The 18,874-nt window shown below is 37.8% G+C and overlaps 1 protein-coding gene and 2 long non-coding RNA genes across 14 annotated transcripts in view; 2 read left to right on the forward strand and 1 right to left on the reverse strand.

Annotated features, from left to right (window-relative positions):
• The window catches only part of LOC309647078, a 190,391-nt gene extending 179,117 nt beyond the window's left edge, over positions 1-11,274 (reverse strand). For 3 of the 6 annotated variants that reach the window (XR_014255770.1, XR_014255771.1, XR_014255772.1), the window contains exons 1-3: positions 10,835-10,972; positions 10,571-10,617; positions 9,443-9,630 (exon numbers count right to left, since the gene is read on the reverse strand). This is a non-coding gene — a long non-coding RNA (uncharacterized lncRNA). Of the gene's footprint in view, positions 1-6,110; positions 7,747-9,442; positions 9,631-10,570; positions 10,618-10,825; positions 11,072-11,164 lie in introns of those variants that run through there. The other 3 variants (XR_014255773.1, XR_014255774.1, XR_014255775.1) reach the window with 3 other exon arrangements.
• LOC309647088 overlaps positions 1-18,874 on the forward strand; it is an 846,185-nt gene that overhangs the window by 724,849 nt on the left and 102,462 nt on the right. The gene's annotated exons all lie outside the window — the stretch shown is intronic.
• RIPK2 (receptor interacting serine/threonine kinase 2) overlaps positions 11,608-18,874 on the forward strand; it is a gene marked incomplete at its 5' end in the record, with an annotated part of 42,335 nt that continues 35,068 nt past the window's right edge. For 5 of the 7 annotated variants that reach the window (XR_014255767.1, XR_014255768.1, XR_014255769.1 and 2 more), the window contains 2 exons: positions 11,608-11,780; positions 16,488-16,641. Coding sequence is in view for 3 of the 7 variants with exons in the window: in XM_082433990.1 (XP_082290116.1) it covers positions 11,608-11,780; positions 16,488-16,641 (327 nt within the window). Of the gene's footprint in view, positions 11,781-14,496; positions 15,727-16,487; positions 16,642-18,874 lie in introns of all 7 variants that reach the window. The other 2 variants (XM_082433992.1, XM_082433993.1) reach the window with 2 other exon arrangements.

Consider the following 18,874-nt stretch of genomic DNA (forward strand, 5'->3'; position numbering starts at 1 on the left):
GTCCAGCACCAGATGCCATCACAGGTGAATTCTATCAAACAATTAGGGAAGAGCTAACACCCACGCTTCTCAAACTCTTTCAAAAAATTGCAGAGGAGGGAACACTCCCAAACTCATTCTATGAGGCCACCATCACCCTGATACCAAAACCAGACAAAGACACTACAAAAAAAGAAAATTACAGACCAACATCACTGATGAATATAGTTGCAAAAATCCTCAACAAAATACTAGCAAACAGAATCCAACAACACATGAAAAGGATCATACACCACGATCAAGTGTGATTTATCCCAGGGATGCAAGGATTCTTCAATATACACAAATCAATCAATGTGATACACCATATTAACAAATTGAAGAATAAAAACCATATGATCATCTCAATAGATGCAGAAAAAGCTTTTGACAAAATTCAACACCCATTTATGATAAAAACTCTCCAGAAAGTGGGCACAGAGGGACCCTACCTCAACATAATAAAGGCCATATATGACAAACCCACAGCAAACATCATTCTCAACGTTGAAAAACTGAAAACATTTCCTCTAAGATCAGGAATGAGACAAGGATGTCCACTCTCACAACTATTATTCAACATAGTTTTGGAAGTCTTAGCCACGGCAATCAGAGAAGAAAAAGAAATAAAAGTAATACAAATCGGAAAAGAAGAAGTAAAACTGTCACTGTTTGCAGATGACATGATACAATACATAGAGAATCTTAAAAATGCCACCAGAAAACTACTAGAGCTAATCAATGCATTTGGTAAAGTTGCAGGGTAAAAAATTAATGCACAGAAATCTCTTGCATTCCTATACACTAACGATGAAGAGTCTGAAAGAGAAATTATGGAAACACTCCCATTTACCATTGGAACCAAAAGAATAAAATACCTAGGAATAAACCTACCTAGGGAGACAAAAGACCTGTATGCAGAAAACTATAAGACACTGATGAAAGAAATTAAAGATGATACCAACAGATGGAGAGATATACCATGTTCTTGGATTGGAAGAATCAATATTGTGAAAATGACTATACTACCCAAAGCAATCTACAGGTTCAATGCAACCCCTATCAAATTACCAATGGCATTTTTTACGGAGCTAGAACAAATCATCTTAAAATTTGTATGGAGACACAAAAGACCCCAAATAGCCAAAGCAGTCTTGAGGGAAAAAAACAGAGCTGGAGGAATCAGACTCCCTGACTTCAGACTATATTACAAAGCTACAGTAATCAAGACAATATGGTACTGGCACAAAAACAGAAACATAGATCAATGGAACAAGATAGAAAGCCCAGAGATAAACCCACGCACCTATGGTCAACTAATCTATGACAAAGGAGGTAAAGATATACAATGGAGAAAAGACAGTCTCTTCAGTAAGTGGTGCTGGGAAAACTGGACAGCTACATGTAAAAGAATGAAATTAGAACACTCCCAGCACCATACACAAAAAATGAACTCAAAATGGATTTGAGACCTAAATGTAAGACCAGACACTATAAAACTCTTAGAGGAAAACATAGGCAGAACACTTTTTGACATAAATCACAGCAAGATCTTTTTTGATCCACCTCCTAGAGTAATGGAAATAAAAACAAAAATAAACAAATGGGACCTAATGAAACTTAAAAGCTTTTTCACAGCAAAGGAAACCATAAACAAGATGAAAAGACAACCTTCAGAATGGGAGAGAATATTTGCAAACGAATCAACAGACAAAGGATTAATCTCCAAAATATATAAACAGCTCATGCAGCTCAATATTAAAGAAACAAACAACCCAATCCAAAAATGGGCAGAAGACCTAAATAGACATTTCTCCAAAGAAGACATACAGATGGCCAAGAAGCATATGAAAAGATGCTCAACATCACTAATTATTAGAGAAATGCAAATCAAAACTACAATGAGGTATAACCTCACACCAGTTAGAATGGGCATCTTCAGAAAATCTACAAACAACAAATGCTGGAGAGGGTGTGGAGAAAAGGGAACCCTCTTGCACTGTTGGTGGGAATGTAAATTGATACAGCCACTATGGAGAACAATATGGAGGTTCCTTAAAAAACTAAAAATAGAATTACCATATGATCCAGCAATCCCACTACTGGGCATATACCCAGAGAAAACCGTAATTCAAAAAGATACATGCACCCCAATGTTCATTGCAGCACTATTTACAATAGCCAGGTAATGGAAGCAACCTAAATGCCCATGGACAGACGAATGGATAAAGAAGTGGTGGTACATACATACAATGGAATATTACTCAGCCATAAAAAGGAACGAAATTGAGTCATTTGTTGAGACGTGGATGGATCTAGAGACTGTTATACAGAGTGAAGTAAGTCAGAAAGAGAGAAACAAATATCGTATATTAACGCATGTATGTGGAACCTAGAAAAATGGAAGAGATGAACCAGTTTGCAGGGCAGAAGTTGAGACACAGATATAGAGAACAAACGTATGGACACCAAGGGGGGAAAACCGCAGTGGGGTGGGGATGGTGGTGTGCTGAATTTGGCGATTGGGATTGACATATCTACATTGATGTGTATAAAATTGATGACTGATTAAATAAAAAAAGACTTAAGTCATCAGGATGTATATAAAGACTTTAGTCATCACTTTTGTAGATAGCATTGTAGAGCTTATTTATTCTGTAGATAGCAATGTAGAGCTTGTGTCCCATACTACATACCAACGAGCCATTCACATCATAGACAGTCAATAAATGCTGAATTAAAATGTTAATATGTAAAAGAAAAAGCAAATTATAGCCAATGGAATTAGTTCCATAAAGTTTAAATTATTCGTAACAGACACTATTATTAAAGAGACACATCAACACTTTAATATTGCTAGACTGAACTTCTTTTAAAGATATCCTTGCTCACATATAAAATAACTCTTCATATAAAAGTGTGTTGAGTGGTGCCAAATCATTCACACTCCATCTCTCAGTACTCTATTACTTCGTGAGAACAGATGAACTGATTCAGAATACAGCAATATAATTTCCTTTGTTCAACTGCTGGCTATGCCTCTTAATAGCTGTGGGACCTTACACAAGTAATTAACATCTCTGTGCCTCAGTTTCTACATCTGCAAAGTTAGAGTGATAATAGCATCTATTGCATAGTGTTGGTGTACTAAGTGAGTTACTCTATGGAAATTGCTTAGAAGAGTCCCTGACACGTAGCAAGCATTATATAAGTGTTAGGGTTTGTTTTTTTTTTTTAATTCATTTATTTATTTACTTATTGGCTGCATCGTGTCTTCGTTGCTGTGCGCGGTCTTTCTCTAGTTGCGGCGAGCGGGGGCTACTCTTTGTTGCGGTGCGTGGGCTTCTCATTGCGGTGGGTTCTCTTTGCTGTGGAGCACAGGCTCTAGGCACGTGGGCTGCAGTAGTTGTGACACGTGCACTCAGTAGTTGTGGCTTGCAGGCTCTAGAGAGCAGGCTCAGTAGTTGTAGCGCACAAGCTTAGTTGCTCCGCAGCATATGGGATCTTCCTGGGCCAGGGCTTGAACCCGTGTCTCCTGCATTCGCAGGAAGATTCTTAACCTATAAGTGTTAGTTATTATTGCTGTTGTTGATATTGTTGTTGTTGTTGCTGTTTTAGAAATTCAGTACCTCATGTCCATATCCCCATAATCCACAAAGGACTTGAAGGGTGATATTATGGCCAACCAGAATCTCTTCCTCAGGAGTTCTAGGCTATGAAAAAGAACCAACACCATAGACAAGTCCCTAGAGAAGTTAGAGGAGCCAGTTCTTTAACTGAAATGCAGATAGTGAGGGCTCCAGGCTGGGTAATAACTGCTCTATGAATCTGCCAATGTCCTCTATCCAAAGACCACCAGGAACACATCTGCAGTTCTATAAATCTGGGTTTACTGACTCATTGCAAGCAGGAGTTATGTGTACCATGAGGAATCAGGACATCTCAGTAAGAGGATGTTTGTTAGAAATAATTTATTATAGGATTTGGACTTCTCGTAGGTGATTCTGAGGAGCATTCAAGGAAACGGGTATCTTCCCTGCATTGGATGCTCTCCGGGAGCAGGAGTGATTCTCTGATCAGGTATCTTAATAATTTATATCTAGACAGCGAGAATAATGAAATTGAGATAAAGCTATAGTTGGTAAAGAAGAAGCAGGTACTCATTATTAGCCAGGAAAGGGCAATGTTTGCTCATTTTTGTGGTTTGAACAATGTTTTTACCTCTGTCTGTTCAAACATGATAATGAAGTGGTCTTATTTTTTCTTGCTCCACTACAGTGACAAAATAGTCTTGTCTGAGGTTGGTGTTCTATGAAAGTGTTTATATTGAACAGGAGAATGCCACAGATTCATTGGGAGTGCCAGGCCAGCTCCCAGCTAATAAGGACTGCTTTTCTCTTAAACTAGGTAAGAATGTTTTGCTTGAAGGGCAGAGCTGGCCAGGAAAATAACTATTATTATTATTATTTACATAGATTGACAGGTTTATAACTTATAAAGTTCTTTTATATTCATTGTATAACTTGAGTCTCTCAGAACAATCCTAGGAGATAGGTAGGCTATAGGGCCTCCACATCGCACAACTCTAGGGGGCCCATTCATAACGTATTCCACGTGAATGGCACCTCCCCACTGTGAATAGTGTCCTTGGCAGGAGTTGTGCAACAAGGTTTCCCTGGCAGGGCAGACATTTCTATTCCTTTTTCCAATTATAAAAATTAAGTCAAAGAAGCTTCCTGAGTGTTCCTTAGTTCCCAATAAACCTTAGAGTTCTCTCTGGCAACCTGTTCAGCTGCTGATGTTGGATCCCTGCTTCAGTCATGTTTCCGATTCCAAATTGCACCAGCTGGCGCTGTTATGACCTAGACTAGAGGTCCCCAACCTTTTTGGCACCAGGGACCAGTTTTGTGAAAGACAATTTTTCCACGGACTGGGTGGGGGGAATGGCGAGCGATGTGGAGCGATGGGGAGCAGCAGACGAATCTGTGCTCGCTTGCCCGCCGCTCACCTCCTGCTGTGCGGCCCGGTTCCTAACAGGCCACGGACCGGTACCAGTCTGCAGCCCGGGGGTTGGAGACCCCTGACCTAGACTATATTGGCTACTACAGTAAGAAAAGCTCTGCCTTCTTCCACAACTTTGTCTATGCTTGCCCAAAAAAGGATGCTAAAAAGGGTACTGAACTTATAATCTCTTTCATATAGCCACTGCCTAAAGCAGAAAAAAAAAAAGTGTGTCTTTGTCTGTGTGTGTGTGTGTGTGTGTGTGTATTGCCTAAAAAATATATATTAGTATATTTTGCTTACAAGCTAGGAGTGACAGCTGGAGAAAATGATTTTGAGTTCTGAAGACATTTGAAAAAGCAAAATATCCTGCTTAATTCAGGAGCTAAAATTTTTAAATGCAGACTGTGCTACTGGTAACATATCTTTCCACACTCTTGGAAACCTGCCAAGTAAAATGTCAAAAGAAAATGGAATTTCCCATGAAATGTCCATTAATAATAAATTTTTGTCCATCACTGTCTTTTTGTACCTGGGAAATTCCCTCTTGCTACTAAATTCCTCTCCTGAGACATCATATAAAGTGAAACCGAAAATGTACTACCCTAGTGATACAGCAAGCAGTTCCCGGAAAGAATATGAGCTTTAATTCAAATAGATTTGTGCAGGAATCATGTCTCTGTAATTTAAAAACTCTATGACTTTGGGCAGTTTGCCTTACCTCTCTTCATTAAATTACCATGCATTGCTTCTTTCCCCTAATTTCTGAGTGTGCCCTGGACTTCACTATCAGACCCTGGACTTCCCTATCAGAACATTTATCGCACTCTACTGTAATTGTATGCTTAGGTTCTATCTCCCTTAGAACACTAAAAGCATTTTAAGGACAGAGACCATGTGTCTTTTGTTATCCCTGTATTTCCAGCACCTAGCATTATGGCACATAATATTTGTTAAATTTATTTGTTGTCTTAGGGGAGGTGAACTGGAGATCTGAAGAATCAGGAAGGCTTACTTTTCATTTACATACCTTTTTATAATTCTTGTGGTTCTTTGTTATGGCAGTCCCTGGAAACTAATACACCCAGGTACAACTTTTTAAAACTTTTTATTTGGACATAATAATAGACTCACAGGAAGTTGTAAAAATAATACAGAGTGGTCCCACATATCCTTCACCCATTTTCCCCCAATGGTTACCAGATGCTTTTAGACCAAAAAATAGAAAAAAATAGAATATGAGATGTTTTTAATTCTTGCATTTGTACTTTTTTAAGTAGTTTATTTTTCAACTTTTATGTCTTGTTTCTAATTTAAAAGACTATGAGATATATCCCCTCTTTTTTTGGATTTCCTTCCCATTTAGGTCACCACAGAGCATTGAGTAGAGTTCCTTGAGCTATATACAGTAGGTTCTCATTAGTTATCTATTTTATACATAGTATCAATAGTGTATATATGTCAATCCCAATCTCCCAATTCATCCCACCCCCCCCCACTTCGTCCCTTGGTGTCCATACGTTTGTTCTCTACGTCTGTGTCTCTATTTCTGCTTTGCAAATAAGATCATCTATACAATTTTTCTAGATTCCACATATAAATGTTAATATATGATATTTGTTTTTCTCTTTCTGACTTACTTCACTCTTTATGACAGTCTCTGGCTCCATCCACATCTCTACAAATGACCCAATTTCATTCCTTTTTATGGCTGAATAATATTCCATTGTATATATATACCACATCTTCTTTATCCATTCCTCTGTCGATGGACATTATATGTATACATATAGCTGATTCACTTTGCTGTACAGTAGAAACTAACACAACATTGTAAAGCAACTACAATAAAAATTAATTTAAAAAACAAAATTAGAAAAATAAATAAATAGCACTTACAGGAATAAAAGGCATTGAAGCTTAAAAAAACAAACAAACAAAACAAAAAACAGACTATGAGAGATTTCAAGCATGCCATTTGAAGCTACCATGTCCCTAAAATAGCACATGCAGATATAAATAACCTTTATTCTCAGTAAATGGAAAATATGACTTAATATGATTCTACAGAATTTTGAATAGATGAATTCAACATACAGGTGTTGAGGCTTGTTTTTTTAGCCTAATTTGCATAATTTTTCTCATTTTTTTGTTTCTCATTTAGTTGATGTAGTTTAGCATCAGTATTCTTTTGGTTTTCTGTCATTAGCCATTCATTATGGGCATTAATTAAACAATGTACATATCACTAAGAATACATATATTTTAAGCTGTATAATGGTGAAACTATCATGAAAGCTAAAGGTTTGAGGTTGTGATAAACAAATGGAAGCCAGATATTTAGAAGGGCTGCAATAAAAAGAATCTTAGCATTTAAATGAGTTTAGAAGCACTGAAATCCAGGAATCAGCAGATCAACATTATACTATCTATCTCGAAAAGAAATGAAAGAAGGTGTGTGGAGAAACAGCACTCTCATTTGTCTGCAGAAAAAAAAATTGGAAGAACCTCAGTGAAGATCAATTCAACAATACAAACCAAAATTACAAATGAACATAACTCTTTTGTCCAGCAATTCAGCTTCTAGGACATATATATGGATACACTTGCACATGTATGAAATGACATATGTAACGATTACTTATTGCAGCATAATTTGTAAGAGTAAATATGTGGAAACCAGCTAAGTGTCCACCAATGAGGGGTAAATTATGGTATATCCATCATCTAAAAAAAAAAAAAAGATGAGAAAGCTTTTTATGCATTTGTATGGAAAGATATCCGAAATAGATTACTAAGTGAAAGACAAGCAAGGTGAACAGGTATATACTGTAATACTAATTAAATAAAAGTAAGAGACATAATATACACCCACATATATTATTTATTTTGTATTTAAACCTATTAACCTTTTATTGAAGTATAACATATATATATACAGAAAAGTGCACATTGTGTAACCTCAAAGAATTTTCATAACTGAACATACCCATGTAACTGGCACCAAGAGTCTAGGTCCTAGATCAAGAAACAGAACATTTCTATCACCCCAGAGGCCTCATCATGTCCCTTCTAGTCACTATGACCACCCTACAAGAGTAGACATTATCCTGATTTCTAAAAGCATAGGCTAGTTTTGCTTATTTTTGTACTTAATAGGAATTGACTCATAAAATGTATACTCTTCTGTGTCTAGCTTTTTCATCCAGTATTGTATTTGTGCAATTCATCAATACTGTACACTGCTCAATATCATTGCTGTTTAGTATTCCACTGTGTAAATGGGCCACAAATCATTTACCCATTCTACTATTTATGGATATTTGGGTAATTTCCAGTTTGAAGCTATTATAAATAGCACTACTATGAACTTTCTAGTATATGCATATGCATGTCCATATACCTAGGCAAGGAATTGCTGAGGATCTGCATATCTGCAATTTTAATAGTACTGCCATACAGTTTGTAAAATTGATTGTACCAACTGACACTCCCACCAGCAATGTACAAGAGTTCCAATTGTTACAAAACCTCACCCACACTTGCTATATTCTGTCTTTTTAATTTTAGTTATTCTTGTATTTGTGTAGTGATATTGCACTGTGGTTTTAACTTGTAGTTCTCTAATGACTGATGATGTCGAGCACCTTTTCACATTCATTTGCTATTTGCTATTTAGATATACCCTTGTGTGAAGTATCTAGGTCTTTTGCCTAATTTTCTATTGAATTATCTGTCTGTTACACTTTTAAATTTTGAACCATGTGAATACTAATTTTTTAAAATTTAAAAGTAATGTAATTAAAAATTTAAATAGGGGTTTCCCTGGTGGCGCAGTGGTTGAGAATCTGCCTGCCAATGCAGGGGACACAGGTTCGAGCCCTGGTCTGGGAGGATCCCACATGCCGCGGAGCAACTGGGCCCGTGAGCCACAACTACTGAGCCTGCGCGTCTGGAGCCTGTGCTCCGCAACAAGAGAGGCCGCAATGGTGAGAGGCCCGCGCACCGTGATAAGGAGTGGCCCCCGTTTGCCACAACCAGAGAAAGCCCTCGCACAGAAACGAGGACCCAATATAGCCAAAACTAAATATAAAAATAAATTTTAAAAATATATAAATAAATTTTATAGCATTCTATGCTGCATGTTCTCTCCTTCTGGAATTATAATATACTAGTATTTCAGAAGCTCTAAAAAGTCTTAAAGTTTTCACCACCACAGAACAGTTGGAGAAACGCTGTTTCCATTCTTGTCTAATTTTTAGTTTTCATGGAATTAATAATTGCTTACTTTTTTCACTTGCTTATATTTTTTAAGTTCTCTCTCGAATTTTATCACGTATTTCTTTAGATCTATCAAACATCTATCAATATAACTACCCAAATACTCAAAATTAGTAATCTAAATAAATTCAATTACACTAACCCGTCTTCCTTCTTGGAGTCTGCCATCTTCCTTCTCCAGTGAAAACGATTGCTCTCTAATTCTGCCACATATCTTTCACCCTGGCATTTCCCTTCACATTCTCCTGGTCCTTTTTTCTGGATCCCATGTCTTTCTCTTTCTTGTCTTGCTCTCATGTTTTGTTGGAGCACATCCTCTAGTAACTTTCCCTAAAAAAAAAAAAAAAAAAAAAAAAAAAGGTGGATGGATGGATGGAAAATAAATGTTTTCATCCTTGTATATGTGAAAATGTTTTTATTCTACTCTTATACTTGATGGATAGTTTGACTATAGGATTCTAGGTTGGAAGTTATTGTCTTACAAAACTTGAAATTTCACGGTAGTGTTTTAGCATAAAAGTGTTATTGTTGAGAAACCCAATGCCATTCTAATTCCCATCCGTTTATTCCTGCTTCTTCCCTCTGAAAACTTTTAGAATCTTCTCTTTGTTCTTAGTGTTCTGATCTTTTTAATGGTGTGCTTTAACATAGGTCCTTTTTCATTCACTGTGGGTAGCTGGTGGGCCATTTCAATATGAAGATCTTTGTCTTTTGGTCCTGGCAAAAATTCTTGAATTATTATTTTGATCATTTCCTCCCTTCTTAATTTTTGTTCACTTTCTCTAGAATTCTTAGTTTGTAAACTGGATGAATGAATGAATGGGAAAAGTTTTCTGAGCACTTTTTGTAGCAAAAAGCTTATTAAGGAATGAACCACAGATTATCAGACCATATCTTTAAAGCTAAGTATTTTATTTTAAATTATCAAATTTTAAAACACACTCTTTCATTACAGCTTCCATTTATTGTAAAATGTAACACTGCTACTCTCATTTCAGGCAATACAAAAATACAGGAAGCACTGATTTTCTGTAGGCAGAAATCCCTGATTGAAGTCAGGCATTCCCTATTACTTTTGCTTTAGAATTCATTAAATGCCTAGCATGGACTTGGTCTTGTGTATAATATTTGCACCACACTTCGCAAAATAGTCATTTCAGGTGTAGAAAAGTGTTTGTTTAAGGTAAAAAGACTTTTGCAGTCTTTTTTGGTTGGCATTAAACACCGCATTCTTCCCAGATCTATAAGAAAGAAATGTTTGCAGTCTTACCTGGAATCAAGGGAGGGACTCTCTCAAGGTTACTTTTCAATCTCTGTCTATAATTATGGACGTCAGGAGAGAAAAAAAAAAAAAGAGTCAGAAAAATACGTCCCTAGTAGAGAAGCACTCAACAGGAACTAAACATCTGAACTTTTAGACAGCATTAAACTCTGACAGGGCTTATCAGCCACCCCCACACGACTGAAGTAGTTGGAAGTGAGGTTAGATTGGAGTCCAGATAAGCAAGTGAATCTACACCCCTACCTGACTCACCGGGCTGAGAAGTGCGGAGCCCTAGTAAGTCACGACCGCACTGCCTCAAAGCCCTTTCCGCGCAGGCGCGGAGTCAGGAAACGGCAGCTGCCACACCCACCCTGCTACCTCCGGTGTTTGGCGACTCCCGGAAGACGCGCCGATGGGACCGGAGGAGATTCCTCCCGGATGGGAGGGTCCGCTGACTGGGTGTGAGGCTGCGGAGAGGAAATTTCCCCAAAAGAAAACCTTTCCAACCTAGCGGGTTGGGGGGAGAGAAGACAAATTGAGCGCCCCTGGCTCACTTCCCCACTCCCAAGCCCCCGCCCGAGCCCCGCCGGTGTGGCACACGTCGTCTGGGCACCACAAAGCGGAGATCTCGGGCCTCAGGCCGAGGCGGGAGCCTTGCTGGGAGGATCGCGGGCCAGGGGCCCTCATCCACGCCTCGGCATCCGCCGCTGACGTCGCCTGAGAAGTCTGGGGAGGGAGGAGCTCCGACAGGCAGGCTCGGGTGGCTGGCAGCGCCTGGGAGGGCCAGGTCGGAGAGAGGAAGCTCCTCCCCTGTGCGCCCCGCCGCCGCAGAGTTGACCCGTCTCTAGAAGAGAAGAGTCCGCTCCGGCTCCGGGTAAGCAGCGGCTTGGCGTGGGCTGCGCGGGGAATGGACGACCTCGTGACCTAGTGTCCCGCAGCCTGTAGGGCCTGCCGACCCGGCTTGCGCAAGGGGTGGAGCCGCGGGAGCGGCGGGCACTTCCGGAATCGACCGGCTTGCCTGAGTGTCCGCGCCACCCGCTACCATGAACGAGGAGGCCATCTGCAGCGCCCTGCCCACCATCCCGTACCACAAGCTCGCCGACTTGCGCTACCTGAGCCGCGGCGCGTCCGGCACCGTGTCTTCTGCCCGCCACGCAGACTGGCGCGTTCAGGTGGCCGTGAAACACCTGCACATTCACACCCCGCTGCTCGACAGGTAGGGCGCCCCGGCGGCTCCACCGCGGAGCCCCGAAATCTTCGTTCCCCACCCCACTGGCTCTAACCCCGGGCAAGCGGGCTCTGAAGCCCAAATGACGGTGACCACTTGGGATCGGCCGCACACCTCGTCACCTCTAGGCAGCCGTTCAACGCTTGGGCTAACATGGTGGGGAGAGCAGGCTTCTCTGGAGATGCAGCAATCACGCTTCTTTGCACTGCCCTCTCCTTTTTTTCTTACTCCTGGGCCTCCTTTCTCCAGACACCAAAAATCAGCAATCACAGCCCAACTCTAAACGTCCTCTTTATTGAAATTGGGTTTTTGTTTGCTTTGTTTTTCCCTTTTTTTTTTCCTGAAGTCGAATTCTAGGGCTGCACTGCCCAACAGGTAGCTCTTAGCCACAGGTGGCTATTACTTTTTTTTAAAGTGGCTATTAGAAAATTTCAAATTGTCTATGTGGTTCACATATTTTTATTGAACAGCGCTGCTCTAGAGTCTGGGACGTTTTGGTTTGGGCTTTTTGTTGTTTTTGGTTTACACATGTAGGCATGAAAGTTTAGATATCAAACTCAATTTAGTTTCTCCTCTTAACCGTCACAGGGAAGGAAACCTGTCTCTAGAGGAAACTTGTATTATTTTTGCTAACAATAAACTGAAATCAGAAAGCTGTTAAATGACCAAAAATTTTGAATGTCTCTCCCATCCTGGAACAATTTTAGTGCAATGTCCAGATTTCAAGGGAAGGCTAGATTAGTTCCTGTTTCCAGAGAAACCTTTCAACCATATATATTAATCAGTGAGTCTAGTCACTAGTCTTGTGTATTTTCCTTCCAATAGGAATTTAACTAGGCCCTGCATTCAATTCTTAGTGAGTTAACATCCACGATTGCAACATTCTCCTCTCCTCCCCCAATATCTAAAGTGAAAATATGTCATGCTAGATGCCTGATTAACCAGAGGCTGTCAGTATCCAACAGCAGATAAATTCCTCAGCTTCAGCCCTGCTAATGTTACTGACTTTCATCTGCCTGTGGCTTTTATTTGCTCTCTTGCTATCAGGCTTGAATGGGCTAGATCTCACAGTAAGTTTGAGACACCTCCAGAAATTGTTCCCGCTTTTAGTGTACCATAATCCTGATTTAGTGATATACAGGGTATATTTACCCTGGGTCTTGAATTCTGTGGCGCAATTACTGGGAAATTATGTGTATGTGTATGTAGTCAACTTTTAAGGGTGGTGGTTGATTAGACAGGGTAGATGTATTTTAGAATCAACTATTAAAATATATGGAAATCTAGCACTAATGGACTCATTAGGTATTTTAAAGGAGATTGATCCTCCTATTTTGGATGCTGCTTCTCAAGATTTTAATTTATCTAAGTTTTGTGCCATTTGGGGCCAAGAAATGAAGAGAGTTCCCTTTCGTGCTCATTAACAATTTCATAATCTAAAATTCTTCACTAAATCGGGTAGGAAATTAATTATGCTGTCAAAGAAGCCATAAGGACTAGTGCAACACTCTGGCATTACTGCATCACATTTTTTCTTCCACTTGTTACCTAGAATGTTAACATTAGCAGTATTTATGTAGTCTGAGCATAGGACTGGGCTATGCAGTTGACTCACAGGGTGTCTTATGTCCTCACTTACAAAGTGGGAATAACAGATACATGTACTTCTTGGGCTCTGGTGTGGATAATGTTTGCATTGTTCTTTGGGATCACAAAAGAAAAATAAGTTTATGTGCTGTAACATGTTCTTATTTTAGTGATTGGTGAATTATTCTCTGTAACCTGACTTCTGCCCAGTGAGTGGACCTTCCCGAACAATCTCCCAACTCCTTATGGTAGATGAGTCTGATAGGTTGTTCAAATACCTTGTGTAAACAGTGTAACTGTTTTGTAACTGAAATTTGCTATGGGTAATTTTGGAAATATGTCTATAAAAGCTGTTTTACATTTTTATTTTTTAAAATATAAAAACCTATTTTTAAACTGTTTTGGCTTTTTCTGTTTTCCCACTCATTCTTCCTGAAATCTGACTTCAAGAATTTTCCTTCTCTGATTAAGCAGTGAGTGGAAAAAACAAAGGCTTTAGAGTCCCACAATTGCAATTCAAATCTGATTCCAAATCCGCCACTTACTGTTGGCATGACCATTAGAAATTATTAATTTATGTGAGCCTTAGTGCTCTCATATATAAGGTAGGGATAATGAAACCAACTGTAGTAGAGTGGCTGACACATAATAGGATCACAAGAGAAGGAAGAATACATCATACTCTTAATGGGAGGAAGAATTAATATATTAAGTATCACTAAGATATCCCCTAGCATGCCCTCTCTATAATTCTTTCTCCGAGTATCCAGGAACCTTCCCGGCAAAGGTGCCACTCAATAACTGTCTTGTTGACCTACATTTCATGAGGTAAATACAGAACTGTTTCAGCTTAGGAAATATAAATTTAATTAAAGCAGGTCTCACAAATTGGTATAATTGGTTGCCTCACAGTTGGGATATTAAGTGGCTAAAGAGCAGGGAGAAGAAGAGAAACTCTTTATGCATTCTTGTAATTCTTGTATTTTGAAACATGTAAGTATATTACCTATTCAAAACATAGATGACTAAGATTTTTTTGCTTTATTTTGCTTATTGTTTGTTTTTAAAGGAGGCTTCATAGTCTGGTCTGGAATGTCTGTTGCTTTTCTTATTTCAGCAGCCATTCATCAAGAGCTTGGGTGGTTTAAGCACCAACTAATCATCATCGCTTACCTAATAAGCTTCTCCTAGAGACAATTCTCTTTCTATTACTGCTGCTACCAATACCAAATCATCCATGGTAAAAATTGATGACAAATCCAGTTCCCTTCATATATATATGTACACACACACATACGTACACACACACATACATACACACACATATACACATATATATATATATATGTATATACCTCCCTTAGTCAATCAGGTCAGTCAGTCAGCCACCAGAGCCTGGGTATTCTATTCAGCTAGTGTTTTTCTTTCTATTTCCACTGCAGCCTTTATAGTTTCAGACTCTCATTGCTTCACATCTTAACTAGTATTATAATGTTCTAACACCTGGCTTTCAAACTCTACCTCCTTCTGCTGATCCTACACCTTGCTGCCAAGTTAATCATCCTAAAAGTTTGTTCCACTCATGTCATTCCTGTGCTCAGTAACCTGTAGTCACAACTCAGTGACTATCAAATAAAGTGTAAACACTCTCACCTGGCTTTAAGGCTCTGAGATGAGGCGCTACCCTACCCTATTCACCTTCACTCCCTTTACACACGCTGTTACACATCCTGATTCATATTAAACAATTTGCCATTTTCCAGATATAGCCTGTACTTTAACTTCCTTGAATTCATTTGATACACATCTATTAGACAAATTCTGTGTGCCAGGTACTGTTCCAGATCCTGGGGATACACAGATGAAAAAGAAAGGCAAAATCTCTCCCATCTTGGAGAGGGACCACATATCTTGGATGCCCTTTTTCCAATGGTTGAAATTCTCTCCATCCTTAAAGTACTGTTGACATCTCTCTCTAAAGGCTGTAGCAACTCCCTTAGCCCAAATTTACTAGTTCTCTGAGCTCCCTATATTTATTTATTTATTTGCTTGCTTATTTACTTGTTTTTGATGGCACTTAATCACATTCTGCCTTATATTTTAAGTATTTGGTTTGCTTTTCTTGTTTGCTTTTCTTATTTTTTAACTTTATTGAGGAATAATTGACAAATATAATCATATATATTTAAAGTACAAAACATGATTATTTGCTATACATATACATCATCATGGAATAATTACCAATATCAATATAATTAACACATCCAAAGACATACAAATGACCAATAGGTATATGAAAAGGTGCTCAACATCACTAATCATTGGAAAAGTGTAAATCAAGACCACAGTGAGTACTTATTTTTCTTAAAAAGATTTCTGGACAGTTTGAGGTCACAGACTATGTGTTTTGTTTTTTGTTTTTTTTAAACTTAATAGTCTCCATAATGCTGAGCACAGTTCTTTATTCATAATAAATGTTCAATATTTATTTGTTTTATGAATGAAAAATCAAATGAACCTGGGATCCAGAGTTAGCCCAGGGATCCATTATAAGCATTTACCTGTTCTCAGTGTCCTTTTCCTGTGTTCCAGTATATAATTTCTAAGCATTATTGACCCTATGCAACTATTATCATCTAGTCATTAAAATCTACAACATTTAAGTGTTTTAGTATTCAGGATATTTAGAAAATTTTTACATGGTATGCAACCATAAAATTTAATATAACAGTCTAATCAAATTTGATCATTTTAATACAACATAAACTTAATGTAATTAGTTCAAGCACCTATCATTCTAATATAGATAGACTTTATAAGCTTAAACATTGTATTCTTTCCCTTTCCTGAGAAAAGTACAATAATAATCTGTATGTAGCACTTTTTTCTGTCAGTGGCTTATACAGGTATTTTGGTCTCTAAACAGACCTATGGAATATATAGGGTAGATATTATCCCTACTTTAAACACGAAGAAACTGAGAGAAGCTACATAATTTACATGAGGTCAAAAGTTAATGAATGAAAAAATCCAGGATTAATTTATATTTATGGGCATGATTGTATATTTTTCATTACCTTGAAATAATTATACATTTTCTTTCTTTAGTGAAAGAAATGATGTCTTAAGAGAAGCTGAAATTTTACACAAAGCTAGATTTAGTTACATTCTTCCAATTTTGGGAATTTGCAATGAGCCTGAATTTTTGGGAATAGTTACTGAATACATGCCAAATGGGTCATTAAATGAACTCCTACATAGGGTAAGTATTATACATTTTCAGTGGTTATAATTCTGTTATTCAACCTATATAGTGCTTTGGTTTTACAAATGATCAGATTATTTGGGGATATATAGATGAATCAAAATAAGAATAATGAAAAACGTCACCATTTATGGCTTCTTGTGTGTTGTTAAAAATACTGTGGAGTCAGACCCTGCATTCTAAGTGACCTAGATTATTTTGCTTAGGTTACTGTTCCTGAGGTTTGCACTGAATTCTAATATCCACATGTATATATATGTAGGAGAGGAGCAGGAGAGAGAAAAGATAAACTCTGCACATCATACAATTTATTGTTAGTTTAAGCCAGATTTCATTTTATGTTAAAGACAATTTAGGGTTCAAATTAAATGTTAATAATACCAGTTCATAATGTTCTCAATTAATAGGCCAAATAAATCGGAGTATCAAATATATGAGCTTTTCCAATAATAGACAATGGCATGAGCCATGTACCTTTTTCTCAAGGTATCAGTTATCTGGCTTTAATTGTGAATCCCATCAGTAAACAAATATGGCCGGGGTGGGGGGGTGTCCTCATTCTCAAAATATGTGTATTCATCTATTGTTGTTTGCTTGATCTCATATTACTAAGATTATCTCTAGCCTGCAGTTTCTGTCAAGAAATATTTTTAAAGAACTCGGTCTATTTTGTGAGGGTTGCTTTAGTTAAAACTGAGTAGTAACATAATCTGTAAAATCTAGTCACTGGACACTCCTAAATTCTGATACATCACAGTGTTCTATAAGCAAACAAGGGAGAATGGGTGCCACTGTCACCACTCATGGAGTGACTTCCTCTTTATTTCAGGATACTACACATTCTGTTTGTGACAGGACCATCTGAAACAAGGGCAGAGTAAAGTAACTAGTGTCAGTGTATAAGATTTGTGTAACCAACACAGCAAGTAAGATACAAATACTAATTAAACACAGTTTCCTTTTGTTAAATGAGTATAAGCATAAATTCTAATGTTGTCTTCCCATACCCCAGCACCCCAGTAGATGCTCTGGTACCCAAATTTGGAGCCCATTAGAAATTCTAGAGCCTCCTACAGGGGGATTGCTAACTCCTGGAAGGAATCATAAAATACATAGTGAGCACTCATCTACCTTCCTCTCCATGATCAAAAGCTTCCATATAGCACTATACTGCAGAGAGGCCTTGTTACTTCTTTAAACTATATAATTTTCAGAAAAAGTTACCTTTTTAAAGATTAAAAGATTCAGTTACTCAAGGGGATGGGAATCTGTGTATACAAGAGGAATTAATGTTGAACATTTGTGTTTTGTGTTTCTTTTGGTGTCCTGTATTATTAGGTCAGGATTTATCTTGAAGCACCTTCCCCCAACCTCACAAAAGATTGTTGAAAAAAATCAAAATACTATGTAAAGACAAGTATTTTGAGCCATTCCCCTGCCAAGTTAGTTAAGCTGACCCATTTGCAGAAAAATTCTTAAGAACAGTTTTGAGCTCAGTGGAAGCATACTTTTTCATATTATTTAGTAAAATGTACCCAGTGGCATTGTCCCTGATGATTCATTGTTGGATTTTCCCAAATTATCTAATTTTTCTGAGTATGTTCATTCTCCTGGGAAGCTGTATTAACTTTTATGTTCAGAAAACATTTAAGAAAGTTCAGATGACTATCACTTGTAAGTACCAGGAAATATGAAGATGATTTTTGTCTCCTTCACAAAAGCAAAACTCCCAAATGCTAATTTTTCAAGCTGAAATGCAAGTAAATATATTATTTTAAATTATGAAGTATTAGTGCTTAGTAAATAAATATGGTCATAATTTTAATTGATGCAGTGGTTATCATAATCAAGTATGGTTTTATATTAATAGGAAATTTAAAATATAAGTTTTGAATAGAAACAAATTGTGTGTGTGTGTGTGTACACATTCATGGGCACAAGTTATTTGATAGAAGCCATAGAATGGGAAGATGGGTATGAGTATAAATATATGTCTGGGTATTATACAGATAAAAAATAATTTAAAACTGTCTCAACTGAAGAAAGACCCCATACCATGTAGTTGCATTACCAGTATAAACTAAAAGGAAATATCAGTACTGTAAAGTCATTATTTTCTCTAAAAATTGAGGAAAGTAAGATACAAGGATGTTAAATAACGTCAAATTGATACTGTATAACAAAATGAGTATTTTTTGCCCTGAATTTAGTTATACTAGATATTTAGTTT

Source organism: Balaenoptera physalus (assembly GCF_965194825.1).
Source record: "Balaenoptera physalus genome assembly, chromosome: 17".
NCBI classification, from domain to species: Eukaryota; Metazoa; Chordata; class Mammalia; order Artiodactyla; family Balaenopteridae; genus Balaenoptera; species Balaenoptera physalus.